At 45.5% G+C, this 24,190-nt stretch overlaps 1 protein-coding gene across 1 annotated transcript in view; it reads right to left on the bottom strand.

Annotated features, from left to right (window-relative positions):
• Positions 1 to 24,190, bottom strand: part of LOC126203497 (cytochrome P450 4C1-like) — a 160,500-nt gene that overhangs the window by 6,460 nt on the left and 129,850 nt on the right. Inside the window, exon 6 of the mRNA XM_049937826.1 lies at positions 230 to 468. Within this exon, the coding sequence (XP_049793783.1) occupies positions 230 to 468 (239 nt within the window). The remainder of the gene's footprint in view (positions 1 to 229; positions 469 to 24,190) is intronic.

Raw genomic sequence — 24,190 nt, 5'->3', positions numbered from 1 at the left:
TGAAGTGTGGCGACTGACAGAAACGAACGGGTGGACTCACTTTAGCACAGGATCCATATGGGCTTAGAACTTAGTTGGCAGCCACAGCTATGAGCTATTGTAGGTAAACATGTCGAGTGTGTGCGCGTATGTACGTGTTGTACTTTCCACCTACCTCGGAGGAGTCAATACGTAAAACTGAGAGGTGAACGTGTTAGAAAACGAATAGATGGTAGCAGTAGTTGGGTACCTGTCGGGCTGGAAGGCGTCCGGGTCGGGCCAGTGCTCGGGATCGCGGTGTGTGAGCGGCGAGCAGACGACGGCGGTGCAGCCCAGGGGCAGCAGCAGCTGCCCGCGGCCACCTGCCAGCGGCAGCTTCACGTCCTCAGACAGCTGGCGGGCCAGCAGCGGCTGCACCGGGAACAGCCGCAGCGACTCCAGCACGGCGCGCCGCAGCAGCTGCTCGTCCCGCGCCGCCGCCGTCTGCACCTGCAGGTGTCACACGACAGCAGCCGTCACATGGCGGAAGGCGCTCTCCTACTTAGCTGTGGGATGAGTCAACTTGACTACATACATTAAGGAGGAAAAAAAGCACGCCTGCAAGATATCAGCCCCAGGAATCGACCCTACGCGAAAATTTGAGCCATAAGTCTAATACTACACAGTTATGACCTGAAATTACAGCTTATAAACTTGGTGTACACTGGTCATTTGTCGCTCTCTGTGCCCAATGCAGCCGCATAATGCCCTGGCGCGAGGTATTGTACAGTGAGTGACAACCACAGCCCTCCTACTTGCGGTATATTGACGGTAATAGAAGAGGAGGTTGGAGTAGGTCACGTATGCAAAAATGTGTTTTGAAATCATGTTCAAGAACTTTTATTACTTCAGTTACTTATTTTAAAACTCATTTGTGTCAATATCTGCTGTAAAAGTTACTTATTAGTGGATTTTCATTCATCTCATTCTCTCTGTGTTACTGATTCGAGTGATTTGTTATTCGTGAGTGTACTTACGTCGTTCATCCAAGTCTCAGCCCTCAATACTGTGTTTACATTTCACGGCGTGCGGTTGCTGCTGCAGCGGTCCTAAGGCTAAGTACTCTAAAAGTTGTTTGAGCACTGTATTCGGATATTAAGTTTAGTACACCCATGCTCATAAATTAAGGATAAAGCTGATACAGGGTGAAACAACGCTCTGGTGGGCGGTTTGCAGGTTTAAATCACCTCGGGGTATGACCATGCGGTGCATTTGACCTGCGGTCGTCGCACGGTGGCGCTGACAGCAGTCCACATACGCAGTGGTGTGTTGGTGCATGTCAGAGTACGGTGCAGTGAGTAGGTGTGTAGACGTTTCCAGACGTGCTGATGGTGACTATGTGTTGAAAGTGGCTCAAAGAACACATATTGATGACGTTACGAGGGGTAGAATAGTAGGGCGACTAGATGCTGGTCAAACACAGCAGGTTGTAGCACAGGCCCTCCTTGTGCCACAAAGTGTGATCTCAGGATTATGGCAACGATTCCAGCAGACAGGAAACGTGTCCAGGCGCTACAGTACAGGACTCTACAGTGTGCAACACCACAAGGAGACCGATACCTCACCATCAGTGCCCGCAGATGGCCACGGAATACTGCAGATAGCCTTGCTCGGAACCTTACCGCAGCCACTAGAATAGTTTTCTCCAGACACACAGTCTACAGACGACTGAACAGACATGGTTTATTCGCCCAGAGACCTGAAAGGTACATTCTGCTGACCCCTCGCAGGAGAGCCCGTAAAGCCTTGTGTCAAGAACACAGTACATGGTCATTGGAACAGTGGTCCCAGGTTATGTTCACGAACGAGTCCACGTATAGTCTAAACAATGATTCTCGCCAGGTTTTCATCTGTCGTGAACCAGGAACCAGATACCAAGCCCTTAATGTCCTTGAAAGGGACCTGTATGGAGGTTGTGGTTTGATGGTATGGGGTGGGATTATGATTGGTGCACGTACACCCCTGCATGTCTTTGACAGAGGAACTGTAACAGGTCAGGTGTATCGGAACGTCATATTGCACCAGTACGTCTGCCTTTTCAGGGGTGCAGTGGGTCCCACCTTCCTCCTGATGGATGATGAGGCACGGCCCCACCGAACTGCCATCGTGGAGGAGTACCTTGAAACAGAAGATATCAGGCGAATGGAGTGGCCTGCCTGTTCTCCAGACCTAAATCCCATCGAGCACGTCTGGGACGCTCTCGGTCGATGTATCGCTGCACGTCTTCAAACCCCTAGAACACTTCAGGAACTCTGACAGGCACTGGTGGAAGAATGGGAGGCTATGCCCCAGCAGCTGCTCGACCACCTAATCCAGAGTATATCAACCCGTAGTGCGGCCTGTGTACGTGTGCATGGTGATCATATCCCATATTGATGTCGGGGTACACGCGCAGGAAACAGTGGCGTTTTGTAGCACATGTGTTTTGGGACGGTTTTCTCAACTTATCACCAATACCATAGACTTTCAGATCTGTGTCGTGTGTGTTCACTATGTGCCTATGGTATTAGCACCAGTTTTGGGTAGTGCCTCCTTGTGTGGCACCATATTCTGCAATTATCCTTAATTTATGAACATGAGTGTAGTTTTATCTCGTTCATCCAAATATTAGCAGTGTGTTTACATTTTGCGTAGCGCAGTTGTAGCTGTATTGGTTCTTCAGTTAAGGTCTGACAATGTTGTTTGTGCACTGTTATGAAGTTATTAAATTTAGTAGTTTTCAACGGTGTCTCGTGTTGTTTGTGGCGAAATAACGATCTAACGAACTTTTGGGAACTGTGCTTTTTTAGAGTTGTCTGTGCATTGAAGTCGTTTAGTAAATTTCGTGCGGTAGCTTTCAGGTGACGTTTCTTATTGTTTATAGAGAAATATTTGAGTAAAATTTTGTTTATTGTTTCAATTTCGTTGAGTGTTCCAGTGGCTGCTTGAAGTTTTGGTTTTAGCTAAGAAATTGTGTGAAGTTTTGCTGTTATTGGTATTAGTTGTGGTTTAGTAGTATTAATAAAAGTTGTTGCTTTCTTAGTAGACAGAGAATTTCGAGAACACTATCGTAAGTTCTTTAAATAGTTGTACTGTTGTAATATATACGTTTAGTTTTTTCAGTAACTATTAAAATTTTACCACGAGTGAGAAGCGTGGGTTTTGTTGTTGATGTGTCAGTAGTGGGTTACAGTGTGGAATTTGTTCAAAGAATTTTCAATTATTTTCATCGGGGAGGGGGGTGGATGCACTGGAGAAGCCAGTGGGCATTCTAGTGAGATCCTGTCCTGGGAATGCAGAATCTGTAGTAGAAGTAAGTTGATAGAGGAGCAGGAGTGTAAGATCTGTGCCCTTCAGGTGTAGTTGCAAGACGCAAAGGAGGAACAAGATAGGATGAGGAGGGTGAAGGGTGCTGGGGAATGGGAAATGGCACTTGGCAAGAAGGCATCTAAGAAGGAGAAGGAGGTATTCAGACAGTTGTACTTTGCGTTTATGCAACAGATTTGACCAACTGTCAGAGCTGAGTGGAGAGGAGCCTCTTGTAGCTGCAGATGTAGGGAACATGCAGCAGTCCTCAGCAGTTAGGAGGCCTAGGTCAGTAGCAAAGTTTAACAGAAAGAAGAAGGTTCTGCTGCTGGGTAGTTCGCATGTTAGAGGAGTGGGCCAGCAGTTGCAGGAAGTGTTGGGGAGTGAGTACCAGGTCACCTGCACTGTGGAGCCTAGTGTGGGATTGGCTCAGGTCACTGACAGCTTAGAAGAGTTATGTAGGAATTTCATGAAAGAGGATCAGGTAGTGGTTGTAGGTGGAGCAGGAAATAGTCATGACAGGGACAGAGAACATGTAGTTGGTAACCTGGTAAAGACAGCTACTCAAACCGCTGCCACTAATGTGCACTTCATACAACTGTTTCGGCGTCATGGCAGGCGCATAATGCTGCTTTTAGGCGTATTAACATGTGGGTGGAGAAGAAATTGATGGCAGAGAGCATGGCTCACATTACAGTGATGCCAGATGAATCTATCAATAGATGAGGTTTCACAAGGCATGGCCTGCAATTCAATGGATATGGTAAGGGGAGGCTGGCAAAGCTTATAGGTGATAGCTTAGTAGGTGGTGGTGGGATCACCCATGGAAAAATTCCTGTAGTGGTTCGTATTAGAGCTGCACCTTTTTTAGGTTGAAGTCAGCTGACAGGTATATCTGTTTAAAGGAAGTCCCTCTGACACAGGAATCACCTTCAGAGGAGATCAGGTATCCAATCAGTGGAGAAATTAGCAAACAATATCAAAATATTAGAGGTACTCGTATTAGAGATAAAGTTAGAGAACTGTGTATAGATGTTGACTCTGAAATTATTGGTATATCGGAGGACCACTAAAATAATTTTACAATTCAGAGGCTTCCTTTACCAGGATACAGATCAGCTGGCTGTTTTTCAAGGAGTTCCTTGCAGGGTGGGGGAGTGGCAATGTACGCAAAAAACAGTATTCCATTTGAGTCCATAGATGTACCATGGCACTGCACTGAACAGGTATTTGAATGTTGTGCAGTGTTAGTTGATTTTAGTGAAACTAAACTTCTAATTGTTGTTGTTTATAGGTCCCCTAACTCTGACTTCAGAGCATTTCTGTTCAAGCTAGAGAGGGTTCTTGGTTCATTTTATAGGAAGCACCAAAAATTAATTATATGTGGTGACTTCAATATTAATTTTGTATGTGATTGTGCAAGGAGAAGGATGTTGGTACATCTCCTAAACTCATATGATCTGATGCAGACTGCCCTTTTATGCCTTGGGTGTGCGATGCTACCGCCATCTGTATGTTTACATTTCGCTGTCCCACTACTTTTGTTACAGTGTACACATATCAAAATGAATAAACCTAAGTAACTGAAGAATTACTGTTGGACGAAATGAATGATTTTCGATTTACAATTTTATTACGAGAATTATGTTGAAGAATAGTGCAATTCATACAAATATACTTCACTTGAACAGTGTCAGCCTTACAAGGTAAAGGAAATAACACACAACAGTGTTGTTAATAACTAAATAGTGTTATGCTACTCCTTTGATGACACACTGATTATTCGTTTCATTAATTTATATTGCCATTTGTGAATCGCTACACAAAAATGTAATAAAATGGAACATCTACAGCCGTCCTTATGATATTATTTATTATATGGCTACCAGTTTTGGTGCTTCGGTGCACCATATTCATACCTTAACTGACGCCGAGGAGGTTAGCTCCAGTCATATACACGATTCATCAGTAGCGAACATCTATGAACTTGTTTTTGCAGACTACCTGTAATAACACTGTTGGGTCTCCAGCTATCAACTCAAAATACTTAGTGGCTGCTAAAGTTGCAGTGTTTCTCATCGTGGTTGGTAGTGATTGCAGTTTAGCAGAGTCATAGACAATTTAGTGGACTCACAAACAATGACTGCCAGCAATTCGAGGAAATTCTATAGTATGCAAATCCCAGGAGGGGGGGTGCCTATGCTACAACCTGAAGTTCCACCTTGATTTATATAAATCAGTGTCTGTATGTGGGGGGGGGGGGGGATGTCTGAGATCTCCTCCTGAACACCTGGATTGATTTCAACCAAATTTGGCACAGAAACAGCAGAACTCATGAGTATCAGCACTGTGGGACTTATAATCTAACTCCAACAGGAGCAGAGACGACAAAAACCACGATTTTTACAGCCCCTGGCGGATGTAGGCTGCCCTGCATGACAGCTGTGTTGTCTCAGTATAGCACTGGCCTGTCTTATCGACCTGCTTCGCATGGTGGCCTTTATGTCAGGGCAAAATAAATTATTTTCAAGCCCCTGATGTGTATGCTACCCTGCATGACATGTGTGTTGTGGCAGTAGTATCAGCCTGCTTTATTGAGCTGTATTGCAGGGGCTACACATGCTGCCCATGAGCATGGCTGGGGACAGGTTGAGATGGGTAGAGGAGGGGAGACAGATGCGTGAAGCAGATGGGAGGTGTGGAGGGGTAGTCGGCTGGTGGGAAAGGAAAAGGGGGAGGTGAAGATGGAAAGAGAGATAGGAAGGAGGATATGGTCAGATGGAGTGTGAAGGCACATACACCCAGAGGGAAGGGGCAGAGAAACTGGACAAAGAGAGATGGAGGATTAGATAGATGAGGATGAGGTGGACAGGCAGAGGCAGGAAGAAATGGACACAGAGAGAGGGAGGAACAGTTTCAATTAACTACACCTGACTACCTGAGTGAACATCTGAGAATGCTTTATACAATAATGACATTGAGGGAAACTTCAGTCATCTTTAATGACTTTAATTCTCATTATTTTATTTACTTAAGATTACAAACATATCATTTATTTACACAAACAGAACTAAGGACACTGTCATTCCGCAGGGGGAGCGGAATGAGATTATTACTAAAGAGAGAAAATAAAATATGGAGCAACAGAATAAAATAAGAGAAATCACAGCTAACATGGAAGGATTTAAGTTTTCGGTAATTTCGTATTGTATTTCATTGTGGAACGGTAGAGAAATAGCTTGAAGATGGTTTGATGAAGCCTCTGCCTGGAACTTAACTGTGAATTTGCAGAGTAATCACGTAGACATAGTTGTAGTTGTAGATGCCACGTCATGCGGCCAGCTAAGACCTGCACTGTTTACAACTCCATCCCTTCCCCTGCATACTGCTATCCATGGCCTCCACAATCAGGCTGGGACTTGATATTCACTGTACAATTCGTGCCACATGTCTCTTCACTATTACAGTATTGTAGTTTTTGTTTCACCTCTGAGCCTCTTCCTATTTCCATCGCCATTTTTGTATCGTATTTAACAGCATCAGAGTTATCTGAGCTCATACACAACGAGGTACATACCTCGAACAGAATGACCGCCTCTGTGCCAACGACCAGGGATTCCGAAAACAATGGTCTCGCATAACCGATTTTGCGCTTTTCTCACAGAAAATCTGCAAAGCCCAAGTTTAAGGCAATCAGGCGGATTCGGTATTCCTTAATTTCCGAAAGCGTCAAATTGGATGTTCAGCCAATGCCTGTTAATAGAAGTGCCGTTATATGGAGAACGAAGAGCGATTGTGACAGGGTTGAGGATTAATTGCTAGGGAGAATGCAGCACGTATACTGTATGGATAGTCACTGACATACGTAGAAGTCTCTTGAGGAGCGAAGTAAGTTGGGACCCTTCCTGTTCGTGCTGTACATTGGTGATCCGACAGACAATTTAACATGCACAACACTGAGGAAGATGTTGATAAGATTTCAAAGCAGTGCAAAGACTGGCAACTTGGTCATAACGTGTAGGCTTTCACGGCCGGCGTCTTCATTAGTTACAACTTCCGGGCTGAGAGGCCGTGGTCAATCTGCAGGACTTCTTCTTCCTGACGTTTCGTTGCCAACTGCGGACAACATTTTCCGAAGTGAGTCAGCGACTGGCTGCCAGGCTGACGCTGAAAAGACCAGCCTGTCCTTGGCTCGAGATGGTGCAGTTTAGACAAAATTGTCATTCCTGTGGTTCCTAGTGGGGGGGGGGGCGGGAGGGGGAAGAATAGATCTTACCATTCTTGTTGATTTGTCCCTGCTGGTGGAGCCTGTAAAAGAGGTAAACACAGTCTGATGGGGGGTTGGTTGAAATCTTATCCCGCAGCAGGTCAGGCCAACGCGTGGTTGGCCTGTGGTGAGGTTGTTGGCCCAGTCCTCGGATGACCCGGTTGAGGGAGTGGCCCACTTTCTCGTAAAACTTCTTGGCGATGGCGCGGATCCTATCTCGGGGCGGCAGGATCCCGGCGTCCTCGTGTTGGTGCGTCGAGTAGCACCTCGGAAGACGCATGGCAGTCTTCAGGCCGCGATTCTGTATCCGCTGCAGAGTCACAATGTGAACATCTGCGCCTTTCCCCCAGACCACGGTCGTATACTCTAACAGTGGGCGGACCAATGTTAGGTATAGCGTGATGCCGTGTTGAGGGGGTCAGTGACGACTGCGTGTTTAGCAGCGGATACAGGGCGCGAAGGCTTCCTATTGCTCTCCCTTTGACATCACGGATGTGATGCTTCCAGGTGAGCCTGCGGTCTAGGGTAACCCGCAGGTATTTCGCTGTCCCACTCCATGGAATAGGTTCTCCCAGAATTTCGACTGGCGTAAGCCCTGGCAGCAGAAGTCTTCGGGTGAAGACAACTGCCTGGCTCTTCGTGGCGTTGAATTTCAGCGGCCATTTTGTTGCCCGTGAGCCCAAGGCGTCGCCCCCATCGTTGGAGGAGGTTTCTCAGCACTTGGGCGTTCACGTTGCGAGTGAACAGGGCCGTATCATCCGCGTACAGCGCCAGTTCAACTCCTGCCGCTTTCGGGGCGTCGGCAGTGTACAGGGAGTACAGCGAGGGGCCGAGAACCGACTCCTGCGGCACCCCTGCACGTACCTGCCGGTCTGTGGAAGTACCGTCGTCGGCCCTCACGTGGAAGGTTCGTTCAGACAGGTACGACCGCAGTAGCGCCATGTGGGACGTCGGTATCCCTTGTTCAAAAAGTTTGAACTCGAAACTGTCGTGCCAAACCAAGTCAAACGCTCGGGAGTGGCTGCCAGGCCGCGGAGGTCCCGCTTATATAGAGCGCATAAAGGACACCACCATACGTCACGTGGGGCCGACGCCAAGTCTGTCTTTGACTAACGTCATTATTCTCGATGGAAGGTAATCGACTGTCACATCGTTGGTGCAAAGTCGACCGCCGTATCTTGTCTAACTTTAGGCCGTCCTCTTTTCTATTAAAATTATTGTCGTGTTTCTGAGACTCTATAGCTTCCCTATACATAATACATGTTGTTGTTGTGGTCTTCACTCCTGAGACTGGTTTGATGTAGCTCTCCATGCTACTCTATCCTGTGCAAGCTTCTTCATCTCCCAGTACCTACTGCAACCTACATCCTTCTGAATATGCTTAGTGTATTCATCTCTTGGTCTCCCTCTACGATTTTTACCCTCCACGCTGCCCTCCAATGCTAAATTTGTGATCCCTTGATGCCTCAGAACATGTCCTACCAACCGGTCCCTTCTTCTTGTCAAGTTGTGCCACAAACTCCTCTTCTCCTCAATTCTGTTCAATACCTCCTCATTAGTTATGTGATCTACCCATCTAATCTTCAGCATTCTTCTGTAGCACCACATTTCAAAAGCTTCTATTCTCTTCTTGTCTAAACTATTTATCGTCCACGTTTCACTTCCATACACGGCTATACTCCATACAAATATTTTCAGAATATTTTTCCTGACACTTAAATCTATACTCGATGTTCACAAATTTCTCTTCTTCAGAAACGCTTTCCTTTCCATTGCCAGTCTACATTTTATATCCTCTCTACTTCGACCATCATCAGTTATTTTGCTCCCCAAATAGCAAAACTCCTTTACTACTTTAAGCGTCTCATTTCCTAATCTCATTCCCGCAGCATCACCCGACTTAATTCGACTACATTCCATTATCCTCGTTTTGCTTTTGTTGATGTTCATATTATATCCTCCTTTCAACACACTGTCCATTCCGTTCAACTGCTCTTCCAAGTCCCTTGCTGTGGCTGACAGAATTACAATGTCATCGGCGAACCTCAAAGTTTGTATTTCTTCTCCATGGATTTTAATTCCTACTCCGGATTTTTCTTTTGTTTCCTTTACTGCTTGCTCAGTATACAGATTGAATTACATTGGGGATAGTCTACAACCCTGTCCCACTCCCTTCCCAACCACTACTTCCCTGTCATGTCCCTCGACTCTTATAACTGCCATCTGTCATCTGCCATCTGCTTTCTGGTATAGGCATGGATATTCAAATACAGAGATATGTAAACAGGAAGAATACGGCGCTGCGGTCGGCAACGCCTATGTAAGACAAGTGTCTGGCGCAGTTATTAACTCGGTTACTGCTGCTAAAATGGCAGGTTATCAAGATTTAAGTGAGTCTGAACGTGGTCTTACAGTCGGCGCACTAGCGACGGGACACAGCATGTCCGAGGTAGCGATGAAGTGGGGATTTTCCCGCACGACCATTCCACTAGTGTACCGTGAATATCAGGAATCCGGCAAAACGTCAAATCTCCGACATCGCTGTGGAAGGAAAAAGGTCCTGAAAGAACGGGACCAACGATGACTGAAGAGAAACGTTCAACGTGACAGAAGTGCAACCCTTCCGCAAATTGCTGCAGATTTCTGTGCTGGGCCATCAATAACAGCGCCCGAACCATTCAACGAAATAACATCGTTATGGGCTTTCGGAGCCGAAGACCCACTCGTGTACCTTTGATGACTGCAGGACACATAGCTTTACGTCTGGCCTGGGCCCGTCAACGCCGACATTTGACGGTTGATGACTGGAAACATATTGCCTGGTCGGAGGAGTCTCCTTTCAAATTGTATCGAGTGGATGGACGTGCACTGGTATGGAGACAACCTCATGAATCCATGGACCCTGCATTTCAGCAGGGGACTGTTCAAGCTGGTGGATGCTCCGTAACGGTGCGGGGCGTGTGCAGTTGTAGTGACAGGGGAACCCCTGATACGTCTAGATATGACTGTGATAGGTGACACGTACGTAAGCATATTGTCTTATCACCTGCACCCATTCGTGTCCATTGTGCATTCCGACGGACTTGGGCAATTCCAGCAGGACAATGCGACACCCCACACTTCCAGAATTGCTACACAGTGGCTCCAGGAACACTCTTCTGAGTTTAAACAGTCCCGCTGGCCACAAAACTCCCCAGACATGAACATTATAGAGCGTATCTGGGATGCCTTGCAACGTCCTGTTCAGAAGAGACCTCAACCGCCTCGTACTCTCACGGATTTATGAACAACCCTGCAGGATTCATGGTGTCAGTTACCTCCAGTACTGCTTAAGACTTTACTGGAGCCGATGCCACGTCGTGTTGGCGCACTTGTGTGTGCTCGTGAGAGCCCTAAACGATACTAGGCAGGTTCGTAGGTTCTTCCTTGTATGTCAGTAAACTGCCAAATCACAATTTCTGTGGGCATATTTCTGTTTCTGATGTCTTTGTTTTCTTCGCAGGCTTCTGGCCATACCTGATGCGATTTTAAAACGCGCACACACCACACACACACGCACACACACACACACACCACACACACACACACACACACACACACACTCAGGAGCGCGCGGTCATTGGTTCAAATTGTAAGGTGACTGACGTCAGGATTACCACGATAAAAATGTCTGAAGTGAAGACGCCTGCTGACACAACACGAGTGGCGGCAGACACAGCTCAGCACAGCTCAGCACAGCCCGCTAGCGGACTCTGGTCGACGGCGGACGCCTCCCTTCAGCCGAGGCAGCTTGTTCTGGAATCGTGGCTTGGGACGCCATTGTCGCGGCGACAACCGAGGCATGCACCACAATGATGGCGTGCGTCTTAATGCAATCTAGATTTTGCATAATTTTACAGTAATTTGAGGACCAGTTTCATGCGTGACTCGGCGCATCATAACAGAAGTGGGAGTCAGTTTTTGCTTTTGGTTAGGTTCGGCCGTGAGCAAACACAATCTTTTCTTCTTTATTACCCAGACATGTTTCGTAGATGCTGTTGTGGCGTAACAAGACCGCTACGCCACACGAAGTAGCCGAAAGGCACGCGTTACTGACGCAGGCTAGAGATAGGTCTGAAACAGGAGACGTAATGAATGCTATAAAGAAAAGTACGTAGCTGCTGGAATACTTAACTTTAATCCATCATTTGTATACAGCATTCTTGATGATACAAGTGAGACTCTTTAGATTCATGAAGTAACTAATGGCGCCTTGCTAGGTCGTAGCCCTGGACTTAGCTCAAGGCTATTCTGTCTCTCGGCAAATAAGAGAAAGGCTTCGTCAGTGTAGTCGCTAGCAAAGTCGTCGTACAACTGGGGCGAGTGCTAGTCAGTCTCTCGAGACCTGTCGTGTGGTGGCGCTCGGTCTGCGATCCTGACAGTGGCGACACGCAGGTCCGACATGTACTAATGGACCGCGGCCGATTTAAAGCTACCACCTAGCAAGTGTGGTGTCTGGCGGTGACACCACAGATGCTACAGCACCTTCAGTGGATTTCTTATTTGCTTTCCGTCATATAACAAGAAAAATTGCTTTTTACTGCCCGTAATGTCAGTTTTTAACTAAGTATTGAGAAATTGAAACAGATTTTTTCCATACTTCGTTAACACATGTTGTGATTCCTGTAGCAATCAGTATTTTGCAGTTTGTTACACGCCTTGCTGTGGTTCGGTCTGCTTAAATGGAAAAGAAGGAAAAGATAAAGCACGCGTTCCTCTGATATGTACGGGAATTGGATATACGTCCTAGTCCCCTTCTCGCTCCCTGTCTCTGTACATCTCCCCTTCCCTTTCCTTTGTTCGTCCCCTCCCCCTTCCCTCTTTCTCTGTCCATCACCTCATCCCCTTTATCTGTCCATCTTCTCACACTCTCTCTGTCCATCGCATGCTGCCCTCGCTCTCTATCCATCTTCTCCTTCCCGTTTTCTATATCCATTTTCTCCCACCCATCTGTCCACCTCTTCTCTCCACCCCCCCCCCCCTTTCTCTGACCTTCGGTCGTGTTTATTATTATTGCGAATTCAGGTTCTGTAATGTCCGACGCACGGAGTTCTGCTGCTATTTTGAAATTGCCAGCTCCAGGTCTGAAAACAATTTTGTCTACCGTGGAACCTCAAAATATTGTCACAGAAGAAGCTGAGTGAGTAGTACCGTTGTATAGTGGTTACGATACTAAGCTGTTTAATGGAGAGTCGTGAGTTCAAAATTCACCTGGACTGTACCATTTTAATTTCTATATTCGGTTCGAGTACATTCTACAAGTATCCACAAATGTAAAAAATCATTCTACTGGAATGTTCTGTAGCTGTATACACAGGGTGGTCCATTGATAGTGACCGGGCCAAATATCTCACTAAATAAGCATCAAACGAAAAAACTACAAAGAACGAAACTCGTGTAGCTTGAAGGGGGAAACCAGATGGCGCTATGGTTGGCCCGCCAGATCGCGCTGCCATAGGTCAAATGGACATCAACTGCGTTTTTTAAAATAGGAACCTCCATTTTTTACTACATATTCGTGTAGTACGTAAAGAAATATAACTGTTTTAGTTGGACCACTTTTTTAGCTTTGTGATGGATGGCGCTGTAATAGTCACAAACATATGGCTCACAATTTTAGACGAACAGTTGGTAACAGATAGGTTTTTTAAATTAAAATACAGAACGTAGGCACGTTTGAACATTTTATTTCAGTTGTTCCAATGTGATACATGTACCTTTGTGACCTTATCATTTCTGAGAACGCATGCTGTTACAGCGTGATTACCTGTAAATACCACATTAATGCAATAAATTCTCCAAATGATGTCTGTCAACCTCAATGCATTTGGCAATACGTGGAACGATATTCATCTCAACAGCAAATAGTTCGCCTTCCGCAATGTTCGCACATGCATTGACAATGCGCTGACGCATGTTGTCAGGCGTTGTCGATGGATAGCGATAGCAAATATCCTTCAACTTTCCCCACAGAAAGAAATCCGGGGAGGTCAGATCCGCTGAACGTGCGGGCCATGGTATGGTGCTTCGACGACCAATCCACATGTCATGAAATATGCTATTCAATACCGCTTCAACCGCACGCGAGCAATGTGCCGGACATCCATCATGTTGGAAGTACATCGCCATTCTGTCATGCAGTCAAACATCTTGTAGTGACATCGGTAGAACATTACGTAAGAAATCAGCATACATTACACCATTTAGATTGCCATAGCTAAAATGGGGGCCAATTATCCTTCCTCCCTTAATGCCGCACCATACATTAACCCGCCAAGGTCGCTGATGTTCCACTTGTAGCAGCCATCGTGGATTTTCCGTTGCCCAATAGTGCATATTATGCCGGTTTACGTTACCGCTGTTGGTGAATGACGCTTCGTCGGTAAATAGAACGCGTGCAAAAAATCTACGCGTGCAAAAAATCTGTCATCATCCCGTAATTTCTCTTGTGCCCAGTCGCAGAACTGTACACGACGTTCAAAGTCGTCGCCATGCAATTCCTGGTGCACAGAAATATGGTACGGGCGCAATTGATGTTGATGTAGCATTCTCAACACCGACGTTTTTGAGGTTGCCGTTTCTCACGCAGTTTGTCTGCTACTGATGTGCGGATAGGCCGCGACAGCAGCTAAAACACCTACTTCGGCATCATCATTTGTTGCAGTTCGTGGTTGACGTTTGACATCTGGCTGAACACTTCCTGTTTCCTTAAATAACGTAACTGTCCGGCGAACTGTCCGGACACTTGGATGATATCGTCCAGGATACCGAGCAGCACACATAGCACACGCCAGTTGGGCATTTTGATCACAATAGCCATACATCAACACGATATCGACCTTTTCCGCATTTGGTAAATGGTCCATTTTAACACGGGAAATCTATCACGAAGCAAACACCGTCCACACTGGCGGAATGTTACGTGATACCACGTACTTATACGTTTGTGACTATTACAGCGCCATCTATCACAAAGAGAAAAAAGTGGTCCAACTAAAACATTCATATTTCTTTACGTACTACAGGAATATGTAATAAAAAAATGGTGGTTCCTATTTGAAAAAAACGCAGTTGATATCCATTTGACCTATGGCAGCGCCATCTAATGGGCCAATCATAGCGACATCTGGTTTCCCCCTTCAAGCTAGACGAGTTTCGTTCTTTGTAATTCTTTCGTTTGCTGCTTATTTCGTGAGATATTTGGCCCGGTCACTATCAATGGACCAGCCTGTATAATGTATGTGTTCTGAGCGGAGGCAGTTCGCTCCGCGCTCTTGTATGTTCAAGTGCTGAATAAACCTTCGTTAAGTGAAGTTAGTGTTCCTCATTCATCTAATTACACCTTCTTCTACGTGACATTATTCTGGTGGAGGCGCCGGGTATTGGAACTTGTGATAGCGCACATTATCGACGACACGGTGGCTCCCATCAAACCACGACAGAGCCGCCGTTTACGTGGCGAGAAACCCAAGTTAGAGTCATATTCGGCAGATCGCAATCTACAGGGGACAGAAGAAGAAGAGGACGTTACGATGACAGCAACATGAGACATCATTCCGGGTTCTCTGGTGACGATGGCCAAGATCCAAACAAGTGGCTGAAGGTATACGAGCGTATAGCGAAATTTAACAAATGGGATGACATCGTGTGTTTGGATAACGTATTTTTCTACTTGGAGGGCACCGGCAAGCAATGGTATGAGAACAATTAGGAGAAGTTCACAAGCTGGAAAGTATTCTAGGCGGGAATGCGCAAGTATTTCGGCGACACACAACGACAGAAGTGCAAGACTGAAGATAAATTAAAGTGCAGGGCACAACGTCCAGGAGGAACTACAGCATCCTACATTCAAGACGTCTTGGAGCTGTGTAAAATAGAGGATCCTAGAATGAAGGAGGAAGATAAGGTTGCACATCTCATGAGGGGTGTTGCTGAGGACGTGTATCAAGCCCTACTCCTGAAGGAGGTTCCGGCAGCAGACGACTTCAGAAAATGGTGCCAGTATATCGAGACAATGTATCACGCAAGAAGTTTTAACAGCTTCCAAACGTCGTATCGATGTCTGTGATGGAGGAAGCAATTGATTTTACAAGTGTTCTTCGTGAGATAGTGAGAGAGGAAGTTCAGAAGGCACTTGGATTGCACGGTGAGCAAAAAACCGAGATGCTTCAAGAAGTCATAAGAGAGGAAGTGGAACAGACTTTGAACCCAATCTCTCGTCCTTCACTTCCCTTTAAAACGGTGAAAAAGTCGAGACCCAGGCGGAGTTAAGTTCCTACAATGCCGCATGACGACCCAGGATAACCAACCAGTATGTTTCCACTGCGGACGACCGCGACATGTGGTGCGCTATTGTCGAGAAAGGCGGCGGACATTTGATGACGCCCAAGCCAGAAGAGAGCAGACCGATCTTAGCCGATGCCAATTCCGGGACGACGAAGATGAACAAGAAGATGTGGGTGCAGGACGACGTAGGTCGCCATCGCCGCAAACTGGCCGCTGGAGAGGACGCTCCCCAACACGCCGATCAAGGTCTCCATCGCCGTTTAGCAGCTCCAGCCGATCACCTAGCCGCCCACCACAACCTGGAAAACTAAAGGGTGTGACCTTCCTTGGAGGTGAGGCCGCCGGAGAGAAAAATCCTCCGCCGTCGATCACTACAAAAATGATAGGAAACTACGTCGATATCCTCATGGATGGTCGACCGGCCCAAGCTCTTGTGGACTCTGGAGAATCATATTCAGTCACTTCGGAGAAGTACCGTGGCCAGTTGCAGAAAACCGTATTCGTCGACAGCAAAACATCACTGCTGAAGGTGGCTAATGGGAAATATGTAAAACCTACAGGAAGATGTGTCGTTGGTGTGCGTATAAGTGGCCGTACACAGCCCTTAGAATTCATCGTCTTACAAGAGTGTAGTCATGACGTCACTCTGGGATGGGGCTGTTTGAAAGCCTCTCAGGCAATTGTAGATTGTGGTAGTTCGAAGATTATGCTAGACGAGAAGAGATACTGTGCACAGGTAGATGCGCATCCGAGTGCGTGGAGACTATGTGTGCTGGATGAAGTGATCATTCCCGCAGTCAGTGCTAGAAAGGTAGCTGTCACATGCCATGCTATGCATCAATCCATGGATCTTGTAGTGTAATGTATGAGAAGCATACCACTGAAGAATAACTTGGTCATCCCAGCCTCTGTCGTCTCGTTTAAGGACGGATTCGGTGAATTGTGGATAACTGTCAACGAGAACCGCAGATCCTTCCAAGACGCATGCGCGTAGCAACCGCTGAGCCGTTATCTGAAGAACAGCTGAGCGTCATAGAAACCTCCCATGCCGAGTCTGTGGGCGAAATTAGTGCTACCACCACGGGCCAAGACTTCTAGCTCGACTATCACCAGATCTCACTAAGGAACAACAGAAGAAGCTACTTGCCATTCTTCAAGAATTCTCTGAATGCTTCAATCCACAGGTGAAGAGAAAATTAGACAAATCGACGGTTGAGCACCGGATTAACACTGGAGACCATCAACCAATAAGCCAGAGAGCATACCGTGTGTCAGCAACGGAACGTCGAATAATTCGCAGCGAGGTAGAGAAAATGATGAAGAATGACATCATTCGGCCTTCACAGAGCCCATGGTCGTCACCAGTGGTCGTCGTCAGCAAGAAGGATGACAGTTGGCGCTTTTGTGTTGATTACAGGAAGCTTAATAAGATAACTAAAAAGGACGTTTACCCTCTTCCACGAATTGACAATACACTAGATAGTCTGAAGGGGGGTTAAGTTTTTCTCAGCAATGGACATGTACTCGGGATACTGGCAAATCGAAGTAGATGAGGCTGATCGTGAGAAAACTGCATTCATCACCCATGAGGGCCTGTATGAGTTTAAGGTAATGCCGTTCGGTTTGTGTTATGCACCAGCAACTTTTGAAAGGATGATGGATAATCTTCTACGTCACCTGAAGTGGATGATGTGTCTTTGTTATTTAGATGACATTACAGTATTCTCATAGACATTTGATGAACATATAGAAAGACTGAGGGCCATTCTTAATTGTCTCCAACAAGGCGGACTGAAACTTAATCCAAGAAAGTGTCTCTTTGGAGCAAAAGAAATCAAAATACTTTGACACCTTGTGTCAAACGAAGGTGTGCGGCCAGACACAGAAAGGTGAGATCTATAACGGAATCTCCTATTCCTTAAAGTAGTAGAGGTGTGAGAAGCTTCCTCGGATTACGTTCTTATAACCGTCGTTTTATCAAAGACTTTTGTATCAAAGCCAGACTACTCCAAGAGTTGTTAAAAGCTGATGCTAAATTTATCTGTGGTGGTGCTCAACAAGATTTTTTCGATGTGGTGCGAAAAGCTCTGATGACTGACCCTGTACTTGGACTGTATGATGAGAAAGCATCTACAGAACTACACACAGATGTCAGTGGGTATGGGCTCGGTGCAGTTCTGGTGCAAATTTCGGATCGAAAAGAGAAGGTTATAGGCTACGCTTCTAGGACACTTACAAAAGCCGAGAGAAACTACTCAACTACAGAAAGAGAATATTGCTATGATCTGGGCCATGTGCAGATTTCGACAGTATCTCTAAGGAAGGCCATTCACAGTTGTTACAGGCCACCATTCACTTCGTTGGTTACAGGACTTAAGGATCCAACAGGAAGACTCGCCATGTGGGCACGACGTCTTCAAGAGTATGACATTACCAGAGTGTACAGAAGTGTAAGAAAACACCAAGATGCCGACTGTCTCTCAAGAAACCCTGTGCAAGACCACCGAGACTCTGATGAAGATGGTGACTGTCTCGCTGCACTCCAGGGTCTGTCTGCTGAGCAGAAGAAGGATGCCAAGATATCTCAAATTATGCTTGCCTTAAATAGGTCAGAGGATGTGAAAGGACAATTTAAGGTAGTTAATGGATTACTTTGCAAGAAAAATTTTGATACGTTTGGAAAGAGGTGGCTACTGGTGATTCCGAAACACATGCGTTTAGATGTTCCACAGAAATTCCATGACACACCTGAGGCCGGACATTTAGGATTTATTAAGACATACGATAGAATCCGCAAGAGATTTTTCTGGCGAGGTTTATTCAGGAGTGTCCATCACTATGTGTCGCACTGTAGAGAGTGCCAGAGAAGAAAGGCAGTTCCTCAAATGATTCGAATGTCTCTGAGCACTATGGGACTTAACTTCTGAGGTCATCAGTCCCCTAGAACTTAGAACTACTTAAATCTAACTAACCTAAAGACATCACACACATCCATGCCCGAGGCAGGATTAGAAACCTGCGACCGTAGCGGTCGCGCGGTTCCATACTGTAGCGCCTAGAACCGCTCGGCCACTCCGGCCGGCTGCAGTTCCTAAGAAACCTCCTGGCCGACTCATACCAATTCCACCAGCCGAAACGCCTTTCCAGCATGTTGGTATTTACCTCCTCGGACGATTTCCAACGTCTGCTAGTGACAATAGATGGATTATTGTTTGCACTGATTACCTGACACGCTATGCCACTACAAAAGCCGTGAAAACAGCCGAAGCATCCGAGGTAGCCAAATTCATCGTGGAGGACATTGTATTAAAAAACGATGCCCCAAGGTCGTTAATTACGGATCGAGGGAAAGTTTTTCAATCGAATCTTGTGACAGAGATAAACCGTCGGTGCAACATTACTCATCACATGGCGACTGCCTGCCATCCACAAACTAACGGGCTTGCTGAACGCCTTAATAAGACCTTGGCAGACGTGCTATCAATGTTCGTCAGAGCAACTGGGATGAGGTGCTACCTGTCGTGACGTTTGCCTACAACACCGCCAAACAAGACACCACAGGATTTACGCCATTTTTCCTGGTGCATGGGCGTGAGGCGGCTACGACGATGGACACTGTGTTTCCGTTACATCCTGATGACGTGGACGACGACTACATCGGCCAGGAAGCCCGGCAGTTAGCTCGACTCCCCACGCTGCAGGCTCAAGGAAACGATCGCCGAAAGTACGACGCGAGCCACCGCCCTGTTGTCTACCATCCTGGTGACCTCGTCTGGATCTTCACTCCTGTTCGGAAGGTTGGTCTCTCTGAGAAGCTCCTCAGGCGCTACTTTGGAGCTTATAAGGTTGTAAGACAGTTGTCTGATGTAACTTATGAAGTTGAACATTTCGACCCCGACGCAAGACGACGAAAGATCAGAGGTACGGTCCACGTCCTTCGAATGAAGCCTTACAAGGATCCTGTCACCCAGGGTAAATTCGAAGCTCCGGCGACAGGGAACAAGCGGATAGGTGACGAAGAGCGTAGCGGCAAGGGGAGTTCCAGGAAGATCACCACCAGGACCAGCATCAGTCATCGGGAGTCGGAGTATTCAGGACCGATGATTCGTTCCCGGACTAGGACGACGTAGCACCGAGACGCTGCTTCTTAAGGAGGGAGCAATGTAGCAGAAGAAGAAGAGTAGTAGCGTCGTGTGGTGGCCGTGATACTAAGCTGCTGAATACGCCGACACGGTAGCTCAGCGTGTTCGGTCAGAGAGCCGGTTGGTCCCTGTAATAAAAAACTGAGTGGAAGGATCCACAAACGAACTTGAACGGAAGTCATTGTGACGTCCGCAACGACCAAACACAACGATCAATAACAAACAAAAAGAAAAAAAATTTTCGTGAGTTCAAAACTCACCTGGAGTGTACCATTTTAATTTTTGTATTTTGTTCGAGGACATTCTAGAAGCATCCACATATGTCAAGAATCATTGTACTGGATTGTTCAAAATAGTTCAAATGGCTCTGAGCACTATGCGACTTAACTTCTGAGGTCATCAGTCGCCTAGAATTTAGAACTAATTAAACCTAACTAACCTAAGGACATCACACACATCCATGCCCGAGGCAGGATTCGAACCTGCGACCGTAGCGCCCAGAACCGCACGGCCACTCTGACCGGCTACTGGATTGTTCTGTAGCTGTATATATATCGTATGTGTTCTGGCAGGAGGCAGTTCGCTCGGCGCTCTTGCATCCGCAAGTGCTGAATAAATCTTCGTTAAGCGAAGTTAGTGTTCGTCATTCATCTAATTACACCTTCTTATACGTGAAAATATTGTGGATACAGTTGAAACTGATTTTGAGGCTCCTTGTATTTCTCGAGTTAAAAACGCACGACACACACAGTCTAAAATTAATGCTAATGCTAAAGAGAATAATAACAGAGCTCAGGTTAACAACGAACGTAAAGGTAAAAGCTATCAGTCTCGTACATGAGGAGTTCTTGCCCTCAGCGTTTTTCAAGTCATGACAGAAAAGCTTTTTCAGGTCGTGATGGCAAATGTTTCCAGTGCGGTAGGCTGGCAGGTCGTGGCCAGACAGTCTGTCTACGAGGCAGGCAGACCGTGCGCAGGGCTGCTCGCTGCTGAGTTTCAGAGAGGCTCTCAGGAAGCGCGCGTCGTGTTGACAGCGGCATTACAGCCCCGCAGAGATGTTCTGCTGTAGTACACAGACAGAGGAACGAACTTTTTGTCCAGTTAAGAGTAGCTCAACAGACAATTACGGTTGATATGTTAAAAAATGACGAAATCCCGCCAGCTGTATTAAGGTGTTGGTTTTATTGGCGACTAGTTTCGAAGTTGTTACAACATTATCTTCAGGCCCTGAATACAACGTACCATACATAAACAACCAATGCAACAACAGTAATTTATGGGTTATTATGCAAAACAATTCTATTATAACCATATTACATAATGGGCAGTTTTAATGAACTAATTATATTTTTGGTAATTTCCGTTAAAATGTCATCACTCTGGACATTAACCATTTACGTGGTATCACTAAATACAAATGAAGCTGTATATGCACAATCGTTTTATGATAGGTTAATATCAGGTATTAAAAATGGGAGTATATAAAAGCTTAAGTGACAAGCCGTTATTCTAATGGATAATGATATAGGCGTGGAACGTAGTAATTTTTTTTTAAGTATTGAACTATAAAAAGGAGAACATACGCATTGCCAATCAGACATATGTTAGGTATACTTCATTGTTTTCTAGTAGTGAACGGTGGGCAAGGTAGACTAGAGTTACGTTTGCAAAATTCTGTACTGTCATCATATTAAAGTAACAGTGGCGTAATTTACTTAGACAATTTCGTTCCTAACACCACGAAAGAAATGGTAAGGAACCGAAAAAATGGTATGAAACGCAGCTGATACAAGGTAGTCAATAGTGTAAAATACATGCTAATCAATTTAAAAAACTATTCATTTAAATAAAAGTAAAAGTTAACACGTCGCTGAAATAATTTCTATGTCGGTGTCAATCGAGTACAATCTATACAATAACTGAATTATAAAGATAAGTAAAATGAATGAGTCCCCATGTTTGAGTATTTGCCGATAGTAAATAGAGATTAAGCGCTTCATTGATCGTAATTAACTCGAATTGACACTCGACGAGATCACATACCTAATACAAGAATTACACAGCGTGTATTTTACTGAGTGGCTGTGTTTGTGTGTATTTATTAGAGGAACAACAAATAGATTACATATATGACCGTTTATTTCAACTGACATTACCTAGATTGCTTCTGTTTAGAGCATTTCCGTGTACCTGATCGTACTTTTGATCATGTAAACTGGAATTGATTACATTTTTTAACATATATTATACTAGCTGACGTCCCAAATCGTCCACTTCAATTACGGATATATGAAATCTACGTTTCAGTTAGATACTGTTTCATCTGTTTCTCTTATCAGTACAGACACGTATGAAAGGCTCGGTATCCAGTGGCTACAGAAGCCTACTACTGTTTTGTTTGCATTTAAAAGTCGCCAAGTACCAGTACTGGTCACGTGGAGTTTGCCAGCAACTCTTCGTAACATTACAAAATGTGTTGCATATCACGTATTCAGTTCTACGAACACTGGAAACACATTTTGCTCAGACTTGTTTGATTTGTTCAGCCTGTGCGTTGAAGACTGCGCGTTACAAATCAGTAAGTCAGTGCCTCGTCCTACTGTTTGTCACTTCTGTAATAAGTAAAGTGAAGTGCTTGAATCACGATTAAGAAAGAAGAAAGATTTTGAAGCGCACACTAGTGTTAGAGATAATGTCCAAACGCGATTTTTCCGTAAAAGGCCTGTCCTTTATGTCATCCATGAGCAACGTTCTCAGGAACTGCAGTTGTGGAAAGACAATGGAACGATACAACCCGTTTCCGCAAGTCAGTCAGTGTCACTGTTGGTCGTTCTCAAAAAGCCATCAGGATGTTTACGCCTGTATGCTGATTTTAAAGCAACAGTAAACCCACAAATTGTCGTTGATCCATTTTCTCTCCTACGACCGGAGGAATTACTGGGCTCAATGGAAAACGGCAGGTTCTTTTCCAAAGCTGACTTGCATGCGGCATACTTACAAGGGAACCCCCCCATCGCACCCCCCTCAGATGTAGTTATAAGTTGGCACAGTGGATAGGCCTTGAAAAACTGAACACAGATCAATCGAGAAAACAGGAAGAAGTTGTTTGGAACTGTGAAAAAATAAGTAAAATATACAAACTGAGTAGTTCATGGAAAGATAGGCAACATCAAGGACACCGGGAACGCAGGAGCGCCGTGGTCTCGTGGTAGCGTGAGCAGCTGCGGAATGAGAGGTCCTTGGTTCAAATCTTCCATCAAGTGAAAAGATTAATTTTTTATTTTCAGTTTATGTGACAAACTCTTGTTTTTTCATCACTTTTTTGGAAGTGATTATCACATCCACAAGAAAACCTAAATCGGGTGAGGTAGAAGAATCTTTTTACCCATTCGCCAAGTGTACAAGTTACGTAGGTCGACAGCATATTCCTGTTATGTGACGCACATGCCGTCACCAGTGTCGTATAGAATATATCAGGTGTGTTTTCCTGTGGAGGAATCGGTTGACCTATGACCTTGCGATCAAATGTTTTCGGTTCCCATTGGAGAGGCACGTCCTTTCGTCTACTAATCGCACGGTTTTGCGATGCGGTCGCAAAACACAGACACTAAACTTATTACAGTGAACAGAGACGTCAATGAACGAACGGACAGATAATAACTATGCAAAAATAAATAAAGTAAAATTTTCACTCGAGGGAAGACTTGAACCAAGGACCTCTCGTTCTGCAGCTGCTCACGCTACCACGGGACCACGGCGCTCCTGAGCTCACAGTGTCCTTGATGTTGGATATCCTGCGCATGGACTACTCAGTTTGTATATTTTGCTTATTTTTTCATAGTTCCACACAACTTCTTCCTGTTTTCTCAATTTGTCTGTGTTCAGTTTTTCAAGGCCTATCCACTGTGCCAACTTATAACTACATCTGAGGGGGGTGCGATGGGGAGGTTCACTTGTTAGAGTCACCACTGGACGAGTAGTCAAAGCAATGTTTTGTGATCAACACTAATCTGAGAGTGTTGTAGTCTCGAAGATTATTATTCGGAAGTGCTGCAGCTCCTGTTATTTATCAACGGTTTCTGTAAAAGAGTAAAAGTCCCTTTCTGTACAAACTACCTCGATCATATTGTTTGCCGGCCGTTGTGGCCGAGCG

Source organism: Schistocerca nitens, chromosome 9 (genome assembly GCF_023898315.1).
Source record: "Schistocerca nitens isolate TAMUIC-IGC-003100 chromosome 9, iqSchNite1.1, whole genome shotgun sequence".
NCBI lineage: Eukaryota > Metazoa > Arthropoda > Insecta > Orthoptera > Acrididae > Schistocerca > Schistocerca nitens.
The sequence above is the reverse complement of the archived record's forward strand: the minus strand, read 5'-3'. Positions and strand labels throughout refer to the sequence as shown.